Genomic DNA, 24000 nt, shown 5'->3' with positions numbered 1-24000 from the left:
CCAGTACTACAGCCGCTACTACTACAGCCGCTAGTACTACAGCCGCTAATACTACAGCCGCTAGTACTGCACCTCTACGTGTGTACAGCCGCTAGTACTACAGCCGCTAGTACTACAGCCACTAGTACTACAGCCGCTAATACTACAGCCGCTAGTACTGCACCTCTACGTGTGTACAGCCGCTACTACTACAGCCGCTAGTACTACAGCCACTAGTACTACAGCCGCTAGTACTGCTCCTCTACGTGAGTACAGCCGCTAGTACTACAGCCGCTAGTACTACAGCCGCTACTACTACAGCCGCTAGTACTACAGCCGCTAGTACTACAGCCGCTAGTCCTGCTCCTCTACGTGAGTACAGCCGCTAATACTACAGCCGCTAGTACTGCACCTCTACGTGTGTACAGCCGCTACTACTACAGCCGCTAGTACTACAGCCACTAGTACTACAGCCGCTAGTACTGCTCCTCTACGTGAGTACAGCCGCTACTACTACAGCCGCTAGTACTACAGCCGCTACTACTACAACCGCTAGTACTACAGCCGCTAGTACTGCAGCCACTAGTACTACAGCCGCTAATACTACAGCCGCTAGTACTGCACCTCTACGTGAGTACAGCCGCTAGTACTACAGCCGCTAGTACTACAGCCGCTCGTACTGCTCCTCTACGTGGGTACAGCCGCTAGTACTGCACCTCTACATGAGTACAGCCGCTAGTACTACAGCCGCTACTACTACAGCCGCTAGTACTACAGCTCTACATGAGTACAGCCGCTAGTACTACAGCTGCTAGTACTACAGCCGCTAGTACTGCAGCCGCTAGTACTACAGCCGCTAGTACTGTACCTCTACATGAGTACAGCCGCTAGTACTACAGCCGCTAGTACTGCACCTCTACGTAAGTGCCACATTATAGCTGGTAGTACTGCACCTCTATGTGAGTACAGTTGGTAGTACTGCACTTCTACGTGAGTACAGCTGGTAGTACTGCACCTGTACGTGGGTACAGTTGGTAGTACTATTGTACCTGGACTCCCTGCTGAGTCCTGTCCCTAATGACCAAGCAGGGAGACTGTTAGAGCACTGCACCTACATGAGTACTACTGCAAGTACTACTGTAGTTGGTAGTACTGCAGCTAGTTGTATAGTAGCTGGTAGTACTGCAGTTAGTAATACTACAGCTCGTTATAGTACAGCTGGTGGTACTGCAGATAGCTGTACAGCATCTTATAGTGCTGGTAGTAGTATAGCTGGTACCATGTCTAGTAGTACTGCAGCTCATAGTACTGCAGCTCATAGTACTGCGTACAGTGTACACGGTGTGTACTGTGTTCCGGTGTGTGACTGAACTCTCCTCTGGCACAGGAACGTTAACACTGAGAGGCTCGATAACGCTGGGCTCTGTTCTGTGATCACATCACACACACACACACACACACACACACACACACACACACACACACACACACACACACACACACAGCCTCCGTGTGCTGTTGCTGAGGTTAACCTTGAGGTAACTCCAGTCTAAGTCGCGTCTCCAGCCTGTAAGTCAGTGTGTGGTGGATACTTCATGGTCCTCCGGCAGGCTGCGTAAAAGTCTCCTCTCACAGCGACTCGGTGAGTCAGCCGCCGCTTCCTGTCCCGCCTCCACTTCCTGTTTCAGCCTGGAAACTCTCACTTCACATGCAGCGTGTCACGTCACAGCGGCGGCCGTGTCTGCAGGGTTTCTGCTGCACACTTTCAAAAGTGGAAAAATGTCGAGAAGAAGTGAAACTCGGCTCAGTTTATGTGGCGGCTCTCACACAAACATGCAGCCCAAAGTGTTTTCAGATTAAAACAACAGACTCAAATAAAACAAAACACAAATCAAATCAATCAGCAACAATACAAATTGTGCTGGACTATAAAAACTAAGCATTGTTGTTTTTAAATTCATTATATAATTTGTTTTCTCTTTGTTATCACTAAAATGCCCTCTCTGGCTGAAAATGACAGTAAATATTTTTATTGCAGAATTTCATAAATGAAACAAATATCATACAATAATATTCTTCATAATCCTCCAGAACATGTATGTTGTCCTTCCCTGTTTGCAGGTTTTGTGGCACTAATTCAGGTCACAGCTGATCTGCAGCTGATTTATGTCTGGAAAATTAATATTTAAACGCTTTAACTGTTTCTTTGCCTTTCCCGAGTTCATCTTGCAACGAAGACGCTCATAAAATATTGATCATATCGGAGATATTCTAGCTACAGTTTCCTGGAACTTGCTGTTGTGTGTTATTGTGTAATATTTCTCTGTGTGGTTTATGTGAGATGTAATCAGTGGATACTCAGATTACTGTCAGGATGTTTTTGCTCTCAGCTCTGAAGTCTGTTATCAGCCTGATCAGCCTGATTGGTTTATTGATCAGTAATCTGCTGCCTGGTGTTGCTGTGACGCAGGGCGGCCGGCTGACTCACTTCATCGTTAAATTCCTCCTCAAAACCAAAGTAATGTTGGTGGCTCCAGCTCTCCTCCTGCTCTTCCTTTCCTCCCCGCCTCGTCTTCAGGCTCAGCAGGTTCCTGCTCTGTCGGCTGTTTGCTGTGTTTTCAGGATAAAAATGAAATCAGTGCAGGAACACGACTCGAGGGAAGTCTTATCATTAGGATGCTCAGATGACTGCGGATACACCAAATCACTGGGTTTCTGATTTTTCCGGCCAGTATCTGCCTTTTTTTTTTTTTTTTTTTTTTTTAGAGCCGGGTTTCCAAAGTGGGGATGAGGAACAGTTCAATTTCACTGTAATTTCATTCACTGTGAGGGATCATTTGAACATTTTCTTCTTTCTGCTTTAATCTGACATCCAGACTGTTTAACCCTTTGACTCCTGACACACTGAGCCTGGGTTTTCTAAAAAAAATCGCAAAAAAGTGATTAGCAAATTAGTTAATTATTAATTATTTAAAAAATTAGTTCACCATCAGTAAAAAAAAAAAAAAAACTCAGAAAAAAATTACAAGTTAACCAACAAAATTAGCAGAAAATCAGCAGAACAAATACATGAAAATGACAAGAAAACTATATTTCTGATGACTGAAATGGTCGATTTAAAGGTCAGATCAGTGAGTGTGAATGCAGCCTGAGACGGAAAGCGAACATCATAACCAGGGGGGCGGAGTCTGACTTGTTTTCATATCGGCTGCCATGTCAATAAATATGACAATACCAGTCGGCCCCAGTAAGCAGCCAGGACTGGTAACTGGTGGATTGTCGCCGGCGACCTCCAGGGGGCCTCGGTCACCTGCAGGCTGCTGCTGCTGCTGCTGCTGCTGAGAGGCTCGGTGACGCCGGTTTTTACGGTCACATGAAGGCACCGTGACAGCAGGCAGGCAGAGAGGAGCGGCGCCTCGGGGACGAACTGTGAAGGAAGTCCATCATGTGACTGGAGACGCTGAACTGCCGACCCTCACCGTCACCGAGCTGTTTGTCAGGGGTTTTCTGCTGGCAGAGGGTGGCCGCTGACTTTAAAGGGCTAGTTCACCCATTCTGATAAATGTGATGTTATTCCCTTTCCCCCCTGATGTGGCTCAGTGCTCCTCCATACCTGACCTGGGAAATCACAGTTTGGTTAATTTTCGGCACACTAAGGGGGAAATAATGCAAAACATATTAAAGCCTTTCATTCTTTATGAACTTGTGTAAACATCACCAATTTATACATTTTCTTAAATAATAAAAGTTCCTGTCAGTGTACTCAGTGCTGCAGCAGCTAACCCTAAACACCATCATCTCTTTGCAGCTGACGTGCACACAGATGACAGTCTCTCTCAGATTACTGTTTCCTGCCGTGTGTTTCCTGCGTCATGCACTTCTTTAATAATAAAGGGGAGAGCAGGCACGCGTTCATATTGCAATATGGACAAAACCATACAGCCATAACGTCAAAGCTGCTAGTGTCTGCTAACTCAAAAAATGAAGGGAAAGTCCCCGTCCTTAACACCTCCAGGTCACATATCACAACAGATCAGCTGGCTTGGTTGAATTCTGATTGGTTGGGACTGTTGCCGGGCAGGAAACAAGGCCTTCCTGTCTCCTTATTGGCTCCATAGATATGAAGTGGTGAGTGCAAAGGGTTAAAAAGACACTTCAGTTCTGTCCCCAATGCAAGCAGCTCAAACACAGCAGCTTCACCACCACTGGAGACAGAACGCAGTGTGTGTCTGTTCTCTGCTCACACACACACACACACACACACACACACACACACTGGCACAAGCTCTCCTAACAGCGTGTGAACATAGAACATACATGGACGTTGAATCTGGAATAAAAAAGGTGACATGATCTTAATGAGAAACATGGGCAGGTGTGTGAGTGTGTGTGTGTGTGTGAGTGAGTTCATGACTTCCTTCACACCTGTTGGCAACATCCAGAAAGATCCGGTAACCTCAGCACTGCCTGTATCCCTCCGCCCAGAGGAGCAGCCCCCGCCGCAGACACACAAGCAGAACATGTGCACACATTGGAGGACAGAAATAACGATACATCAGATATTTAATGTAATCCGAGCGCCTGGTGCTCCGTGTGGAGCAGGCAGGTGTGGCTCACCTGGGCGGAGCTACAGAGAGTACAGGAGAGGAAAAGGGACAAACAGCACAGGGACACAGGCAGGCTGAGTGGTGAATCTGAATATTGATCAGAATATTGATCAGAATATTGATCTGTTTCTCTCAGGAGATCAACGGCATCACGGCGGCGCTGGCGGAGGAGCTGTTCCACAAAGGTCAGGTTCCTCCATGAGCCGTGTGTGTGTGTGTGTGTGTGTGTGTGTGTGTGTGTGTGTGTGTGTGATTGTTTTTTAAATGCAGTCTCACCTCATATCACTGTAACGTGGCTTTTATCATCTGACTTTCTTCTTCTGTTCTTCTGTTATTCACATCTGATTATTGAGCCTGTCTCTGGTCTTATACTTATTGATATTGATATTGATATGTTATTGTTATTACACATTTTTACCTGTTGACCTGTTTTCATGGCTCTGGTTTTGTATACTTTTACTTATTTGTGTATTTTGTGTTTTAATAGACTTATCCTGGTTCAGTTTTGCTGTGCCGCGTTCTTGAAGCTCTTGGTGCTGCTTACAGTTGTATGATGTTGTATGTTGTGATGGATGGATGGATGGATGCATGGATGGATGGATGGACGGATGGGTGCGTTGGTGTGTTGGTGCCTCAGGTGAGCAGCTGCTGGTGGCAGGTGAGGTGTTCTCCCTGCGGCCGCTGCAGCTCTTCTCGGTGACGCAGCAGCTTCGTCAGGCCAAGCCCACCTGCTGCAGCGGGGACGCCAAGACCGACCTGGGACACATCCTGGACTTCACCTGCAGGCTGCGCTACCTCAAGGTGAGGCCGCCGTGCCGCCGCCGCCGCCGCCCGGCCGACCACCACCGTCACCGCGGGTTCATCCACTCATGGTTATTGTTTTGAGAGTAGTGTGAAAGACATGACTGAAGTCTCAGCGCCGCCATTATGAGTATGATTACAGCGCAACGCCAACAATGTACAGCAGTCCCTCGTTTATCACGGGGTTACGTTCTAAAAATAACCCGCAATAGGCGAAATCCACAAAGTAGTCAGCTTTATTTTTTACAATTATTCCAGATGTTTTAAGGCTGTAAAACCCCTCACTACACACTTTATACACTTTTCTCAGACAGGCATTAACATTTTCTCTCTTTTCTCTCTTGTTTAAACTCTCAAAGTTCAAACCTTCGTAGAAAAATAAGTCCAGTATTATAGAATGAAGGCATTCTGTACTGTACAGGAGACACGGCACGGAGGAGACTGATTAACAATGGTCTACAGTCCCTTAGCCAATCAGGACGCAGAACACAATGAGCTGTTAAAAAAAAAAAAAAACGCAAAATTGCACCAAAAAAATCCGCGAAACTGCGAGGCCGTGAAAGGTGAACCGCATTATAGCGAGGGACGACTGTACAGCATTTTTGACTGCAATGAAAAATGTTTTTTGAAGTATTTATTTTAGATGCACATTTATTGGATGTGAGCTTGTTGTCTGTCTTCATTCAGCTGCACTGATCAGGAGCCGCGCTTCTCATTTTGCAGGATTTGTACCATGACAGTAACGATTTTCTGTTCTGTTCTATTGGTTTTTCAGGGCTGATATCGATTATTGGTACTCCAGAACACAGATAACCCATATTTATGATCAATATTCAGTTGTAATAAATTTGAAAATTGAAGTGTCAGAATTTCCAGTGTTGGAAATGTCCACACAAACCTTTTATTTTATTAAGAAATGTTAAATTAAAAAAGGTGTTTAGCAAATGAGCAAAATATGAGCGGATAACAATAAAACTACGAGAAAATTGGCAAAACTAATATATAAAAAAAATGACTGACAATAAAACTGTATTTATAATTGTTGAAGTGATTTATTGAAAGTTGAGATCAGTGATGCTGGATCAGATTTCTTGCTTGTGGAGGCTCTGAGCGCAGCAGAAGTCCTGGGAAACTGAAACGGAAAATGAAAATGAAAATCATAACCGTATTTTGAGAAACGTGGCCCCGCCCACTCGCCTTTGTCCCGCTGTCTCTCTGACAGAGAGGTGGAGTCTGGCTGGTTTTCATCTCAGCCTTTGTGTCAGTCAAAGTGACAGTGACGAGGGTCCAGGCAGCTGGTTGGTGGATGCTGACAGGTGTGCTCTGCTCTGGGCTCAGGTGTCGGGCAGCAGGGGTCCGGTCGGGACCAGCAACATCGAGGAGAGCAGCCTGCCCTTCGACCTGTCTGTCTTCAAGTCTCTGCTGCAGATAGAGGTAACTGTCTGTCTGTCTCACTCTCCTGCATTTAAAACCGTCTGTCTGTCTGTCTGTCTGTCTGTCTGAACCCGTCTCTCTCCCCTGGTCAGATCACAGAGTGCAGCTCCCAGCAGATCCGAGGTCTGCCGTCTCTCAGGTCCAGCCTGGCGACCCTGAGCCTCCACCGCTCCACCGACTCCATGATGGTACGCCTCGCATCTGAGCCGCATCCTGTTCACGCTCCGCACGGCCAGAGAGAACAGAAAGAGGAAAAAAATACACCTTCCCACAGCTCTGAGGCGTCTGACTGACACTCTGCTGGAATATTCTCTGGAATATTCACTGGAATATTCTCTGGAATATTCTCTGGAATATTCTCTGGAATATTCTGTGACTCTCTGTACTTTTTGGTTGTTCACTGTTTATATAACATATTCTCTGTAGCAATGTGCTGTGTAGTGTGTCGTGTACTGTGTACTGTGTCGTGTACTTTGTTGTGTACTATGTACTGTGTTGTGTACTCTGCAGGCGGTCCTGGTCCCGGAGGCGAGTGAGTTCCCTCAGTGGGAGGCGGAGGGGGCGGAGCCTGTGTGTGCCGTCACTGCAGTGATTCCAGTGTGGAGGAGCCTGACCACGCTGGACCTGAGCCGCAACCACATCAGCACCATCGACAGCTCAGTGGTGAGACACACACACACACACACACACACACACACACACACACCTGTCTCACTGCTTGCTGTTGCTGTTTGAAGTTCATTGCTGATTGGCCAGGGTTTTATGTTCAGTTTATTCATATTGAACCATTTTATTGATAAAGGCCCAGATATGCTTTATGTAACATGTTCATTAAGAACAGAGACAAAAAGAATCAAAATGAAACAACATCAAAGAACAAATTCCATTAAAAAAAAAAAAAAAAAAAAAGTCAATGGAGAGAACAGGTTTTTAGGCTGTGAAGCATTTAGCCTGCAGCAGGACAGTAAGTCACATCACAGCTGCTGCTGATAAACAGACTGATCAGGTCACATGATCAGGTCACATGATCAGGTCACATGAGCGCCCGGCGAACGTCCTCTCAGCTCTGCAGCACAGTCTGAAGTTCAGCGCTGAGCTCAGCGTGATCACGTCCGTCTGGGTGTGTGTGTGTGTGTGTGTGTGTGTGTGTGTGTGTGTGTGCAGAGAGTGATTCCTCAGGTGGAGTTTCTGGACCTCAGCCACAACCAGCTCACCTCTGTGGAGAACCTGCAGGTACAACACGGCTCCTCAAGCTGCTCTGTGTCTGCAGCCCGTCTCCGTTTACAGGCTCACAGCTGATCAGGCATAAGTGCTTATAATAAAGTTTAATCTGAGTTAATGTACACTGATATTATCGTTACTACAGTATTAGTAGTTAAGTTGTAGTTGTAGTATAAATGAGTGCAGGTAAGTTGTAACAGAGTGGATAAAGTTGAATAAAGTCCTTGTAGAGTTTGTGTGCTGTAGATTTGTTACTGTGCTGCTGATGGATCTGTCCTGTTGGTGTCAGTATGAGCAGCAGCGGTGTGACGTGGTCCTCTGGTCTTGCAGTACCTGTACAACCTGGTCCACGTGGATCTGTCCTATAACGGGCTGAAGGTTCTGGAGGCGGCTCACACTCGCCTGGGAAACATCAAGACTCTCAGCCTGGCCGGCAACCAGCTGGAGCGCCTGGCCGGCCTCTCCAAGCTCTACTCCCTCGTCAACCTGGACCTCAGCCACAACCTGCTGGCCCAGGTGAGCGCTGGCCCCTGCTGGCCCCTGCTGGCCCCTGCTGGCCCCTACTGACCCCTGCTGGCCCCTGCTGGCCCCTACTGACCCCTGTTGGCCCCTGCTGACCCCTACTGGCCCCTGCTGGCCCCTACTGACCCCTACTGACCCCTGTTGGCCCCTGCTGACCCCTACTGACCCCTGTTGGCCCCTGCTGACCCCTACTGGCCCCTGCTGGCCCCTACTGACCCCTACTGACCCCTGTTGGCCCCTGCTGACCCCTACTGGCCCCTACTGACCCCTGCTGACCCCTGCTGGCCCCTGTTGGCCCCTACTCACCCCTACTGACCCCTGTTGGCCCCTGCTGGCCCCTACTGGCCCCTGTTGGCCCCTACTGACCCCTACTGAGCCCTGCTGACCCCTGCTGGCCCCTGTTGGCCCCTACTCACCCCTACTGACCCCTGTTGGCCCCTGCTGGCCCCTACTGGCCCCTGTTGGCCCCTACTGACCCCTACTGAGCCCTGCTGACCCCTACTTTTTTTCCCCACGTTACAATTAAATACAAACTCAGTGCACAGACGTGAGTTTAGGCCGTGCAGTGCGAATTTCTGTGTGTTGAATGGTGTGAAAATGTGAAATACGTGTCACTGACGTATTCACATGAGTTGATTTTTTTTAACTTGAGGAGGCCATCTTGCAAATCAATATTATATCAAACAGGTTCGGAACGTTTTTTGTATTTGTATGTCTGTGTGTGTGTGTGTGTGTGTGTGTGTGTGTGTGTGTGTGTGTGTGTGTGTGTGTGTGTGTGTGTGTGTGTCAGCTGGAGGAGATCAGGAGCATCGGCTCTCTGCCCTGCCTAGAGAAGCTCAGCCTGTCCAACAATCCCATGTGCATCATCCCAGACTACAGGACCAAGGTGCTGGCCCAGTTCTGGGACCGAGCCGCAGAGGTACGACCAAACTTTTATCCGTTTATGTGCTACGCCACGCCCCTTTTGAATTTCATTGTTCAGTATCTTGAGAACTGAATAAGATACCAACAAGCTTCATGCAGCTGATGATCCACGGCCAATTTGGATGGGATCAGACCCACGGTCTAGGAGGAGACGTCAAAAATATGTTTTTCAAAAAATTCAAAATGATTTTTGAAATTTGTGAAAACATTTTTGAAGAAGGAAAGGAATACTACTACTAATGATAATAGCAATAATAACAATGACAACGACATCAACAATAAATAACAACACAAACAACAACAACAACAATAATAATAATAATAATAATAATAATAATAATAATAATTTTGAAATAGTGTGTGTTTGTGCCTGAAGCTCTGTCTGTGAGGTGTTGTGTTCTGGAGGCCTGTTGCTGATGGTGTCCTCCTCCTCGCTCAGGTGTGTCTGGACGGTCAGGTGACCACAGAGAAGGAGCTGGACACGGTGGAGGTGCTCAAAGCCATTCAGAAAGCCAAAGAAGCCAAAGACCGCATGAGCAGCAGCGACAAGAAGGTAGCGCTCCCCACATCCGACATCATGAACCGTTTATACACATCGGATCATGAGAATATTTATTTTTCATTTGCCATGTACGCCCAGTGTCCCTGTCTCAGCTCCAGTCTGTCCAGTCTGACCAGTTCAGCTCAGCAGCTCTGCCATAAACTCTGCCTTTTATCAAACTTTATAATGTTCAGTTTGTGTTGACATTGTGCAGAATGTGTCCCTTTAATTCTGCTACTGGACTGCATTATACTGACAGGGGTTTCTGATTTTCTGTCCTCCCTATTTATATACATGAGGGGGGACAGAATATTGGAAACAGCAGCACTAACTATGAGCTCAATGCCAAACACAGAAGTGAATGAACACCTCTGTTACCGTGACAACAAGACAAGCTGAGCATTACAGGCAGCAGGAGAGGAAAAGTCATGGCTCAACAGTTGGACTGGATTAGATTAGATTAGATTAGATTAGACTGTACAGGTGGAGCTGATGAAGTGACACTGAGTGTATCATTTGGATTTCTAAGGTGCATCGTCTAATTTATTTGAATAGGCTGTGAAATGTACAATATGGTGACTTGGTGGTGTAAAGTTTTAAGGATTTTCATGTTGTAACTTCAGCTGGAGGATCAGATGCTCCTCTGAAGGAAGTGTTTCGAAAAATCCAGTGAAAACCATATATACATGTGTACATGTGTACATACACACTTTGTCTCAGCTGTTTTTGTGTGATGGGTACAAGGAGAACACTTTGACCTGACCTCCTTTAGTTTTATTGAAGGTTATATCTCTTTATCAAATTGTGCACTAAAATTGGTTTAATCATTAATTGACCCTGATCAGCCCACTCATAAATCTGCTGTAGCTGACGTGTAATCCTGATCTGATTTCAGACCAGTCAGAGATCACCACAGGGCGAAATCAGCCAGTCAGATCTTACTGATCCGGTAGCGTGCTGACAGACCTCAGATCAGTTGTACACACACCGCCTGTGTGGTTTGATATTTGTTTTTACATCGAGCCCGAGTCCGATCAGAACCGAAAAACTTTTTGCTTTCAGCTGATTAAAAAAAAATAAAAGAAAATGAAAAAAAGAAAAATGAGGAAGGGAAAATTTTTTTTTTTCTTTTTCCTTTCTTGTTTCCTTTTTTCTCCTTCCTTTTCTTTCTCCCGCCCTGACACTGGTGCTGTGCCAGTCCTACCAGTGAACTCCACTGGGGAACACGTGATTATCCAGTGGGATCTTTTTTTTTCATGCTGATGTGGAGTGGACGTGGCCTGAGGAGGCATCCAAATGTCTTGAAGGTTACACAAAGAGCTCAGGTGTCTTTGATTTATCAGCTGTAAATAAACCATCATCATCATCATCATCATCATCACAGTGCTTTACTAAACAGGAAGGTGAAGTGAAGGAAACAAGACGAGTAGCGCAAAGATGTAAATGTAAAAAAAATAAAATAAAAATAAATAAATAAAAATGACAGTGCTGCAGGCTCAGTTTGATGTCGTGTAAACATCAGACGTCTCTTACGCCTCTGGTCTGTGTGAGGAAAGGCTCATGGAAACAGCTTTACGTCTCCCTCAGTCTGATCTCTGAGGAGTCTTAAGGTGGAGCCAGACTGCATGATCTGCTGGTGGAGTGTGTGTGTGTGTGTCTGTGTGTGTGTGTGTGTGTCAGCTGGCTCACTGTTCAGTCCAACCTGTCTGATTTGATCAGGCCTGATCTTTGCATAATGGGTTAGTGTGCCTCAAATCAGCTCAGCACCGTTCACTGGCCGGTGACAGGCGGGGGTCCCTCCTGGCCCCGGACCCCACGCCGTCACCGGCCGGGGGTCCCTCCTGGCCCCGGACCCCACGCCGTCACCGGCCGGGGGTCCCTCCTGGCCCCGGCCCCCACGCCGTCACCGGCCGGGGTCCCTCCTGGCCCCGGACCCCATGCTGAGAAGCACAGGCCCTGCTTGTTGCTTTTTAACTGCCCATGTTAACCAGGTTGTCCTCACTAGGACTCTCCACGTCGACAGAACTGAAAACATTAACTGACTCTAATGGGGAATGTTAATAATAAATAACCACACACTGTTAGCATGTTAATAATAAATAACACACTGTTAGCATGTTAATAATAAATAACACACTGTTAGCATGCGCTGTCATATTTCCTCTGCAGTTCCCTGCAGGAACAACAGAGGGCGCTAAAAGTGAAGCCGGACCGTGTCGTGTGTGTTTGGGTGTGAAAAGCGAGGGGTGTTGCAAAACAACTGGATCAGTCTGAGCTCAGTCTTCACATGTGTTTGTTGTGATGTGTGTGTGTGTGTGTGTGTGTGTGTGTGTGTGTGTGTGTGTGTGTGTGTGTGTGTGTGGTGGTGATGTGGTCTGACTCAGGACTGAAGCTCCTCCTGTCTGCTCTCGTTGTCAGATCAGTGAGGAGACCAGGCCGTCTGCCGCTGCGCCTCCTCACGTCTCCTCCTCTTCCTCCTCCTCCTCCTCCTCCTGCTGCTCTGCTGCTGTCGCTCCTCCTGCTGTCACCTCCTCCTCCTCCTCTTCCTCCTCCTGTCCGGCCCCGCAGGCTGCCTGCCCCAGCCAAGGTAATCATGTATGTATCAGCTGTTATGGAGGGGAAAAGGGTCTTTTTGTGGGTTTTTTTGGCAAATAAAATCACCTTTAGCTCTGTGATCATTCAACACCAGCTGTGATTACATGGACAAAATTTCTTTAACCCAACTGAAATCATTGTGATCAGATATTCCAGCCTCACTGTTTCCATGGAGACTGAATAAAGTGATGCGATAAGATTTGTGTTTGCACGCCCCGAAGGTTTTAATCAGAATAGGACTTTCTGTGACCTGCACAAAGTGGCTCCTCCTGCTGGCAAGTGTCTGATCTGCAGGAAATATCAATAAAATAGAAATATAACCCAGGCTAAGTCATGCTGTCCAGGGGTGGCGCCCCCATCAGGTCGTCCATCAGACTGTAAAAATGAAACCTGGCTGCTGGTTTGGGATTTTAGCTGTTTGATTTGCTCGAAGGTTCGCTGGTTTGAACGCCTCGTGGTTTCCAGCCTTTCCACCGCGGAGCCGCTCAGCAATCCTTTACAGATTTAATCTTTACACCAGAAAACCTGAATCAGCCACAGAGCGGTTGTGCTTTGGTGCCGCCGTGTTTCTGTCCCTCCCGGAAACTCGTCCCGTCACCTGGTGTTCCCCCTCATGAGCAGAAACAGGAGCAGAGAGCAGATTTAATCCAGCCAGAGAGAAACCAGCAGATTAAGAGTTTACATGGTTATTAGGCGCTAATATTTTCCTATTGAGCAGATTATCAAAGGTTTGCAGCAGTTTTCTCAACCTGGTTTAAAATTCTCTCCGATGAGACCGGTCCCTTCTGATTGAGGCGTTTTTATTCTGGCTGTTAGAGCCAGATTAGCGTCCATGTGAACACAGCGACACAGATCACCTGCATGATGGATGTGGGCTTTTATGTTCTGGGTGTAAACACTCATGTTGCTCCATGCCTCCACCGGGGCCTGCCTACACCACCAAAGGCTGAATGTAGAAATACATACCTGTACATGTAGGGTTGTTTGTTTCTGATAATATAATCCAAAGGTGCAAATCTGTGCCTAAAGAGTCTAAATCATCTAAAACACGGCTTAAATCCAAGGTGTGCACAGTAGGGGCAAGGCTGAATCCCAGTACCGGGCATCAGGTTCTGCCACTTGGTTCTTGGTTTCATGGTTTCATGCTAACTCTCCTTATCTATACAATCATGTATATACTTCAGTTCCATCTGTATATTGTCATTCCATATGTATATTTTCACATCTCGTATCTCTTTTCCTTAGGTTAGCCCTTATTGTATATTTTTAGTTATTAGCCTTTATTCTTTTTTTTAGTTAACTTTATTGTATGTTTCTACTGTTGCTGCTGGAACACCAGAATTTCCCTGTTTGGGATCAATAAAGTATATCTATCTATCTATCTATCTATCACAACACTGTGTCGGCGAAGGAAGAAGTGACACCTGCACACTCTGCTCCGAGACACACACACAGGTTTTATTAGAGACAACATTATGATATTCATCAGGTAAAAAAAAAAAAACCTGATGGAAGATCAAAGTGTTGTCTCCATTAAAATCTGCAGCCTGCAGCGGAGGGCACAAGCTTCACTTTGGCCCTCACCGACGCTCAGTGGTGTTTTCCATTAAAGTCCAAGATGCATGAGCACTGCGCTCGGTGCTGCCACCTGTGGCCACTGGTGATGGTGCAGCTAATGCTTCAGTGGACTAAAGGCTGAATTATGCTTCCGCGTAGGAAGAGCGTACGGAGGTTGTGCGAAGCTTACGGGGGTTGTGCGACCGCCGCAGAGCCTTGCCGCGCGCCTCCCAAAAATTGTAACTACGCGGACCCTCCGCAGCCCCACAAGAGCTGTGATTGATCCGCCGAAGTACATCATTTCCGGCATTTCGTTGCAACCGGCATCACATCCTGTTGTTGTGCCGGCCGGCAGCGCCGTTTTTAAAACAACTGTTGTGTCTCGACTCGTCGGTTGTGTTTGAAAACTTTGGAGAATGCTGGATCTCGCGGAAGAACGCCTGGCCGAGGAGGTGCGCAAGTACCCGCACCTATACGACTCGTCCTCTCGCCAAGAGCAGCGCCCATACGTCACAGGGTCTACGTTGGTGGGAGGAGAATTGCTCAGTGTGTTTCGCAGAGGTATGTTGGACGCACACGCGCTGCGTAGGAAATGCGTGCTTCGCACAACCCCCGTACGCTCTTCCAACGCTGAAGCATAATTCAGCCTTCAGGCTCATATGATTGACTTGTTGCTGCTGTCAGTCATGAAGCGTGTCTAAAAGTTTTCTCTGCATAGTTGCAACACCACCACCGCCCATCAGAGGCAGCACTGAGCGCAGGGCTCACCGTTTTACCTGCCTTTACTGGAAACACTGGAATCAACTTGCACATCTTGGATTTAAGTCATGTATTTAATATTTTATACGCAAAGCAGTGTATGTATTTTATATATTGGTCCATTATCTGTGATTTTAGAGTGATGGCAGTATGAAGCGCCCCCTGCTGGAGGCACTGGCCACAGCGGGACCCCACACGCTACAACATGCACATCTGTGGGGTCTCATTTTGGGATTAGCCGGGCTCCTATTCGGTTCTCCTGTCAGCGTTTGGGATCATTTCAGGCTGATCAGTGACTCACCTGTCTCCTCCTCGGCTCCTGTAGTTTCTGACACTTTAAGGTCACTTTCACAGCCGCCATGTTTAGTCTGGTACGATCAAACTGTGGTGTCACTGTCATGTGACATGGCGTAAGGCACAGGCAGCTCTGCTCGTGTCTCCTCCTGTTATCAGACGCTCTGCGGTGCCTTCAGGGCGCTGCAGTCCAGGGGAAGGAGTCAGATAACTGTGATGACATCAGACCAGTCAGAGGCTGTAAACATGTGAACAGCTGATCATCTGGCTGTGATGAGTGTGTGGAAGTGATTTTGTTTTTTTTTTTTTTACTGACCTGTCTGTTTCAGAAGTAAAGAGCAGAGAAGAAGCCGTCGTCTCCCCCCGCATTCTCCCCCCTGTGGACTCTGCACCCCCCCCAGCAAGCTTCACCTCCAGCCTCCCGTCTGCCGAGCTCATCCAGGTGAGAGCAGCCCTGCACCTGTTCCTCACTGCAAAAACGCAAAATCTTACCAAGATTATTTATCTTATTTCAAGTCAAAATATCTCATTACACTTAAAATAAGACATGATCACCTCAAAAGTAACTTGTTTTTAGGCAATTTTCACTTGTTTGAAGTGAAAATTCACTTGAAACAAGTGAAAATTTGCTTGTTTCATTGGCAAAATTTGCCAGTGGAAAAAGTGAAAATTCACTTGAAATAAGTGAAAATGAGCTAGAAACAAGAAACAAATTTTGCCAATGAAACAAGCAAATTTTCACTTAAAACAAGAGACAATTGTCTAAAAACAAGTTACTTCTGAGGTGATCATGTCTTATTTTAAGTGTAATGAGATATTTTGACTAGGAATAAGACATTTTTGACTTGAAATAAGACAAATAATCTTGGTAAGATTTTGCGTTTTTGCAGTGCTGCAGAGCGCATTTTACACTGCACACAACACAGCTTACACACCACAGTTTGCACTCCCCAGGCAGATCCAGAAACATCGCTCTGAAGAAAGTACATCTGGGATTAGTTGTGACATACAGACGTCTGTTTTTTTAAGGTGTGTTGTCTGAAGTGTGAAGACAGGCCTTCTTTACTTAAATTATGCTGTGGCCTGATGTGGCGTCCCAGAGGCTGTAGCACGTTATTACCTGCTCCATGGACCCAAACAGAAGCCCCCAGGTGAGCAGTCGGCGTGTTGGCTGGCCGCTGTGACCCGGCGCTTCGCTCAGACGTGGCTCCTCTCCCGTCTGCGGTGTGATGTCAGCTGGAAACGAGCTGCCACTCTCTGTATGCCTGCTAGCATCACAAACTAATGATTTCCTTCACAGCCACAGAGATTCTCAGATGTGGTTGACAGATGAAGTGAAATGGGCCCAGACGCCGCAGCTACAGAGAGAATAAAAACATCAGAGTTTCATTAGATCAGCTCTGCAGGGAAACGGCTCCATGCAGCAGCAGAGGAAGTGACACAGATAAGAAGAAGACAAATGTTTAATCTGTGTGTTCCCGTTACAGGGCGAACACAGCAGAGTAAACCCAGAGAAGCCCTCACTCCTGCTCATACTCAGGCTGATAGAGGCTAACACATGTACTGTTGAAGTAGGGCTGCACAGTTAATCGAATTTTAATTGTGATCATAATTTGGCTGCCACGATTAAATGAGCCTGATCGTCGGTGATATTTACATGTAAAATGCGGCTCTGCTGCATCTGATGAAGCACTTTCCCAGCCAGCAGTCAGCCAACCACCAGGGGGCGAACGCACGGTTAGGGCTTCATTAAGCTGCCTAAATAACAAGCGAGCGCGCCCTGCAGCGGCGGCCTCAGGTTCCTCCGACTGATGAGAGCGAGTCATGTGGGCAGAGGAAGGCAGAGCATGAAATGCAGTGACATGCAGTGAGATGCAGTGACATGCAGTGAGATGCAGTGACATGCAGTGAAATACAGTGAAATACAGTGAGATGCAGTGAAATGCAGTGAAATACAGTGACATGCAGTGAGTTGCAGTGAGTTGCAGTGAGATGCAGTGACATGCAGTGAGATGCAGTGAAATGCAGTGAAATACAGTGTGATGCAGTGAGATGCAGTGAAATGCAGTGACATGCAGTGAGATGCAGTGAAATGCAGTGAAATACAGTGAAATACAGTGTGATGCAGTGAAATGCAGTGAAATGCAGTGAAATGCAGTGAGATGCAGTGAGATGCAGTGAGATGCAGTGAAATGCAGTGAGATGCAGTGAGATGCAGTGTGACGCAGTGACATGCAGTGACATGCAGTGAGATGCAGTGTGATGCAGTGAGATGCAGTGAGATGCAGTGAGATGCAGTGAGATGCAGTGAGATGCAGTGTGATGCAGTGACATGCAGTGACATGCAGTGAGATGCAGTGAAATGCAGCGCCCTGCAGCGCCCTGCCCTCGCTCGTCTCTCAGGCCACAGGATGCTGACAGGCTGTTTCTGCAGGCCTGAGCCTGACGTTACTGCCTGTTCTGGATAAGCTGGTGTTGTTTCCATTGAGTCACACTTTGTGTTTGCTCTCTGTAACAGCAGATTTATTCAGTCAGCCCTTGGCAAATTTTAAATTCTTGGGTAAATTTTATTTTTTTATTATTAAGCATTTATTCTTATTTAAAGTTTCATTTTGCACTGAAAACTGATCAGAGTAATTGTGATTATCATTTAGGCCATAATCATGCAGCCCTGTGTTGAGTGTGTAGGTGTGTATTGTCAGTGACTTTGCATTGGCACTGGACTGTTGGAGTCCGTCATGTTAAATGGCTGTTAGCATAGTGACTTTCCCACAATGTGTGGATTATGATGAATAAATGTTTCAAATCATTAATAAAACAGCATTAACATGAGATTAGATTTGTTATTTGAACATCCTGCTGCCCAGATCAGCGCGGCCTGCAGGGAGAGGCTGGTCTGTTAGCCACTGAGATGTTCCCTGACTGGTGCCAAGCCAACAGGGCGGGGCACCTGTGCTTGTTCATAATGCAGGTGTGTGTGTGTGTGTGTGTGTGTGCAGGTGTGTTAATGTGTTGATGTTGTGTTTGTCTGCAGGTCCACATCCAGAGCCCTGCTGTCTGTCTGTCTCCACACACACCCTGTGGACCCCCTGCTGCTGCCTGGTCAGTATCAGCGAACAGGACACACACTGCTACTGCAAGGACTACTGCATGTATGAGTACTGCTACTGCATGTACTACTGCAAGTACTACCGCTACTACTATCACTACTGACACTACTACTGCACGTACTGCTACTGCTGCTGTGTGCTCAGTATCAGACCGGAGAGTGGATATTAAACTGTTTGTGTGGTCATTTTCAAGTTCAGAGTAAAATAGCTTTTCTGTTTGGTTGCTATGGTGACCACACACACACACACACACACACACACACACACACACGGTGCTGTGTCTGTTGCTGAAAGTAGTGAATAAACTGGAATACTGAGGTTCTTGGCAGCAATTTAAACGATTAAAAAAAACAAAAAACATTCTGACTGTCCTGCTGTTGATCTGAATGGGTTCTGTTCTACTCTGTTCTACTCTGTTCTACTACTTCAGGTTCTAAGGTACCAGCTGTAGTACTACACATCAGCTACTTGTGTTACTACTTTTTCTCCTCACACTGATACTCGTGCCACATGGACTCTCCCCTGTACAAACAGGAGGACGGGGCGGTGTAAACAACATGGAGGTGTAGTTCAGCCTGTGTCCAGCAGGGGGCGCTGTGGGAGAGTAAACTGACTCATCTCTCTCTCTCTCTCTGTCTCTCGGTCTCTCTCAGTCTCTGTCTCTCGTCCAGGTCATCTGAAAGCGGCAGCTGCTGCTGCTGTAGCGCCCCCTGCTGGCCGCTGCTGCCCTCCCAGCTCCTCTCTCTCTCCTCTGACACACACTTCTCTGCCCGGCTCGCCCAGCGCCTCGCCGCCGCCCTGAGGGAGCAGCAGCAGAAGAAGAAGCAGAGAGAGGAGGAGCAGCAGGAGGAGGAGGAGGAGGGGAGGAGGAGGGAGTCCACAGAGGTTCAGTCTCAGGTGGAGAGCACAGAGGAGGGCAGTCCCAGGTAATTGAACCAGCAACCTTCTCTCTGTGCTCCACATCCCACAGGTTTGGTTTGTTTGTCAGTGACGGGGCACAGGTCAGGTTAGGTAGACCAGCCACGGCACGCTGAGCTCACAGTGTTTTAAAGTTTTAGTTATCCCATTGTTTTTAAATGAATGTGTGATTTTGCAAGTAATAAAATCAAATCGTGATAAAGGCCTGTTTTATTTTGGCAAAGTTTGATGAGCACTTGCCGTCGATCTAGCTAACGGTGATGATGTCGTTAGAGAGAAAGACCAACAAGGGAAGCTGGAAATTGATGATGATGATGATGATGATGATGATGATGATGATGATGATGATGGTGATGATGATGATGATGGTGATGATGTTGGTGATGATGTCCATGTCAAATCAGGGAAATCTGACCATGCCATTTTGATGTTCTATCCACACGACACCACACTGAATGTTCAAACCATTTTACACAGCTGGCACACACACACACACACACGCACACACACACACACACACACTGGTGTTTTCAGATTCACACACTCTGCAGAGGGCTTTGAACAGCTGTGTGTTGGTGGCTTAGTGTGGACTAAAGGCCCAAATGGAAAAAGAAGAAGATGTGTTTTCAGATTTTCCCAGTGCAGCATGGACATGTAATGAAACCTAAATAAAATGAAGGCTGTCCAATTTGGAGTCGAGGGAAAAGGCGACCCCGCCGCTGCAAAAAAACAAAAAAAAAAACAAACAAACCTTTGAAAAAGCTGAACTAATCCTCAGAGCTTCATGTGTGACCCTCCTCCTTGTTCTGCTCCCAGCCCCGGCTCCAGGGACGGCTACTTCGAGATGGGCCTGGATGACTCTGTGGAGGAGGTGCAGCTCTCCTCCTCCTCTTCCTCGCTGCCTCCTCCTCCTGCAGAGGAGCCTGGCCAGCAGCAGGAGGAGGAGGAGCAGGAGGAGCAGGAGGAGCTGCAGGTGAACAGGGTCCTGTGGTGCTACTGCCTTCAGGTGGACGAGCAGGTGGAGCAGAAGGGGGCGTGTCTGGTTCTGACGGACAGGCTGCTGGGCCTGTTGTTCTTATCAGCTGACCTCACCACGGCCAATCAGCACGCAGGTAAACACACCGTCAACCTGTCAGTCAAACTAACAGCTGTCAGACCCACGATGCACGGAGCAGGACACTAAACCTGTTTATCAGCACGTGCAGGAATTTACTTGATTCAGTCAGATTAGATTAGAATAGATAAGATTATAGGGGTGGGGAAAAACTATTCACTTGAGTATTATGATTCTTTTTTTTTTTTCCTTTTTTAATTGATTTTTTTTACTAAAGATGTTGGTGTCATATGAAACTAGACAAACTAAGGAGCCTTTGGTAGCACAGACCACATGACGTTACGTTAGACTCAGTGAGATCAGGTCATGTGAGGAACCTGGAGCCGTGAGGCAGCAGAAAGCATCAGGATTCAGTGAGGAAAAGCAGAGACAGTGTGAAGCAACATGAAGCGTGTGATCCGTGCAGCGTGCCAACAGGCAGAACGTGCAAAACTCCTGTCCAGAATGTGAGCGCCTGTAAACACCAGCACAGGAATGTAATCTGACCGTGGAGATAAGGCGCTGAGGTAAACAGGGGTGCGGTGTGTTCCTCAGACCCGGAGCTCGGCCCGGCTGCGGAGGAGGTGCTGTCCCGCCTGCAGATGGACCTCCTGCTGCCCTACTCCCTTCTCCTCCTCCCGGCCTCCTCCCAGGCCCGGCTGCCCGACTCCTGCCTCGCTCTGGGCCTCCGCTCCGCCGCCACCCGCTGGTTCCTGTTCTCCGACCCGCAGCAGCTGCAGGACGCCAGGAGCGAGCTGACAGCGCTGCTGCAGCCATGTGACCAGGTAGCCCCCCCACCCAAAAAATAAAAAAATAGAAATAAAAAATTAAAAATAAAAAACGTTGACACTGTCAGAAATGAACTGTCTGACTTTATTAGATACTGGAAAACTGTTGAAGTGACCATCTTAGAATAAATATCTAAATAAAGGTATAAATAAATCTGAATCACCAAACATCAAACTCTGAGTGATTAATAAATAAATCTGGAACTGAAATTCAAATTCTAGTATGTAAAATAACTCAGTGGGTGGGACCTCTTTTTATTTTTGGAGGAGTTTTTCCGCTCAAAGTCAGTAATTGTAGCTGAGCAGCCTGATGTTATAAAGGAGGAGACAGACTTACAGCTGCTGTCAGCTGCTTATTCCCTTTTGGGACAAAGTCATTTTGTGGTTTTTATCCTAGTTCTGCCGATACTAACAGTTTGTAAAACGTCCCGTCAGCGCAGATTAATCGGTATGTTTCTTGGAACCTGATTTCAGAACCTGATTTCAGAACCTGAGCTCTTGGAGTGGAATCGATTTTGATTGGTCAGACTTTAACTTCACGACACCTCCACACATACACTCTCTCTCTCTCTCTCTGGACAAACAAAGAGGTGCATGCTTTGTCAGTATTTGCAGAGAATAAAGCACCTGAGTCTGTCCCAGGTTAGGGAGAGTTTGGAAGCTCAGGTCCCCCTCGGCTCTGCACAGAGCTGTGAGGTCCTGCAGATTTCAGACGGGCTTTTGTCCAGAAACCCTGAGCTGCAGCTCCTGCCTACACCTGAGGACCCTCTGTGTGTGTGTGTGTGTGTGTGTGTGTGTGTGTGTGTGTGTGTGTGTGTGTGTGTGTGTGTGTGTGTGTGTGTGTGTGTGTGTGTGTGTGTGTGTGTGTGTGTGTGATCAGCTGCTGATGAAGATCTGCTCTGTGCTTCAGCCTGCAGAGCCTCCGGTCGGCCCGCAGCCTCCTCAGCTCCTCCTGCGCTCGCTGCTCAGCTCCTGGGAGCTGGAGGAGAGCCAGGGAGCACAGGGAGGCTTCCCTGCCCTGCTCCTCCCCACCTCCTCCCCCTCCAAGCCCCTGGACCCCCTGCTGGCTGACATCCTGTCCCAGGAGGAGCCTGGCCTCCCCTCCCTCCTCTTCCTCACCCACAGGCAGCTCTGGGTGCTGAAGGTGGACTTTGCAGCTCTGGCAGAGAGAGGCAGCACGGACCTTCACCTCTCCTCCTCCTCCTCCTCCTCCTCCTCCTCCTCCTCCTCCTGGTGCAGGCTTCTCCGGGTGCCCCTGGGCTCAGTTGTGCTCCACCCCCGACAGGGAGCTGCTCAGGTGGGGGACAGAGGCAGCAGCAGCCCCTGTCCCGACCCGGGACACCAGCGCAGGTAGAGAGTCTGCTCCTGTTTGGGTTGTTGAACCTGACGGAGCTCCACTGAGCTTTGATCAGAACTTTTAGAGTTTAATAACATACAAGTCAGACATACAGAGTGTTTAATTTGAAATTTTAAACTTAGCTTCTCAAATTTCTGTGATTTCATGTCACACAAATTTTAGAAGAACTTGTTAAGCAGGCTTTTCTTCAGTTAAACTTTTGCTTTCCTTAACTCGGTTTAATTAACTATTCATTCAATATGTAGTTTGAATTTTTTTAATGCACTTACTAAATATTTTGTACACAGTCTATCTCACAAGGCTTCAGTGTTCTTGGTTTATTTTATTACTCTAATTTTATAGTTGTGTGCTGTGTGTAATGTCACCTGTTCAGGACACTATGTCCAAACCATAGAACTGATTGATGAATTATTGTTTTATATTGGTATATTGGTGTGTGAGCAGGCTGAGCCACACGGTGGAGCTGCTGCTGGCCGGGCGGAGGCTGCTGCTGCTGTTCCCTCTGTCCCGGGACAGGCTGTCCTTCCTGGGGGAGCTGAGTGAGCGCAGGGCGTGTCTGGAGGGGCTGCGGAGCCTCGCCCTGCCCCAGACCTGCCGGCCCTGCCCCGTCCAAGGACACCACACGCAAGGTGTGGACCAAGGCTATTTTCCATTAGTTTTTATGTTTATTTTGTTTTGACTTTTTGTTTTCCATTTAAGTTTAGTTTTAATTAGCTTTTAAAGTGGGTTTGCTAGTTTAGTTTCATTTTTTAGTTTCCAAATACCATACTTATGTTTGAGATAAGATGGCAAACATGAACACTAAAGACATTTTCTCTGTAATCTAAAGTGTATCTTAGTTTAATAAACACACAACACAGTTTCAGTTAGTTGACTTTTTGTAACTTTTTGTTTATAATTTTTTTTTAGTTAGGAAATTGTTTTTTTCACACCTAGTTTTAATAATTTTGTTAGTTGTGGTTAACAGTAATAACCCGTGGGCTGACCACACTGACACTGGGTTCTCTGTAATACACTGATGTACTGAAGCTAAGTTGAAATTAAAGGAAACTAATTAAGCTGTTGAAATAAATGGCTGTATTGTTTATAGGACCGGTGCTCACAGCGGAGCCACACAGACAAACTCGACGTGTGTGAGATTCCCACTTGGCACGGGATTCAGACGCTAAACACTTTGTGGAAATGTCCTCCGTCCTAACCCTAACCCTAACCCACAAGACAGGACAGCTCCTGGTTTTCCTCTCCTGATATTACAATTTGGATATTTTTAGCTCATTGGTCTTCAGTTCAGTCTTTAGACATCCGTGTCCGTCCTCGTCTGGTCGCTGTGATTCATTACGCCGACGACACGCTGCTCTCCATCAGAGATCTGTACAGTTCTGTCACGATAGTTACCTGATCGTGTCTCTCTCCTCTTCTTTTTCGTGACGTGTCGACCCTGTTGACTCGTCCTCCTCCTCCTCGTCGTGTTTTCAGGTCAGCACAGATCCAGAGAGCAGT

At 47.2% G+C, this 24000-nt stretch overlaps 1 protein-coding gene across 6 annotated transcripts in view; it reads left to right on the top strand.

Annotated features, from left to right (window-relative positions):
- Positions 1–24000, top strand: part of nisch (nischarin) — a 40700-nt gene that overhangs the window by 5701 nt on the left and 10999 nt on the right. Inside the window, exons 4-21 of one of the 6 annotated variants that reach the window (XM_030051411.1) lie at positions 4723–4771; positions 5224–5387; positions 6726–6821; positions 6914–7009; positions 7332–7484; positions 7986–8054; positions 8373–8558; positions 9355–9483; positions 9928–10041; positions 12448–12616; positions 15564–15676; positions 18269–18336; positions 18998–19270; positions 20079–20374; positions 20911–21140; positions 22054–22493; positions 22945–23129; positions 23977–24000. The exon at positions 23977–24000 is cut by the window's right edge and continues 52 nt beyond it. In XM_030051411.1, coding sequence (XP_029907271.1) covers positions 4723–4771; positions 5224–5387; positions 6726–6821; positions 6914–7009; positions 7332–7484; positions 7986–8054; positions 8373–8558; positions 9355–9483; positions 9928–10041; positions 12448–12616; positions 15564–15676; positions 18269–18336; positions 18998–19270; positions 20079–20374; positions 20911–21140; positions 22054–22493; positions 22945–23129; positions 23977–24000 — 2854 coding nt within the window. Of the gene's footprint in view, positions 1–4722; positions 4772–5223; positions 5388–6725; positions 6822–6913; positions 7010–7331; positions 7485–7985; positions 8055–8372; positions 8559–9354; positions 9484–9927; positions 10042–12447; positions 12625–15563; positions 15679–18268; positions 18337–18997; positions 19271–20078; positions 20375–20910; positions 21141–22053; positions 22494–22944; positions 23130–23976 lie in introns of those variants that run through there. The other 5 variants (XM_030051412.1, XM_030051413.1, XM_030051414.1 and 2 more) reach the window with 5 other exon arrangements.

Source organism: Myripristis murdjan, chromosome 5 (genome assembly GCF_902150065.1).
Source record: "Myripristis murdjan chromosome 5, fMyrMur1.1, whole genome shotgun sequence".
In the NCBI taxonomy this organism is placed as follows: Eukaryota; Metazoa; Chordata; class Actinopteri; order Holocentriformes; family Holocentridae; genus Myripristis; species Myripristis murdjan.
The sequence above is the reverse complement of the archived record's forward strand: the minus strand, read 5'-3'. Positions and strand labels throughout refer to the sequence as shown.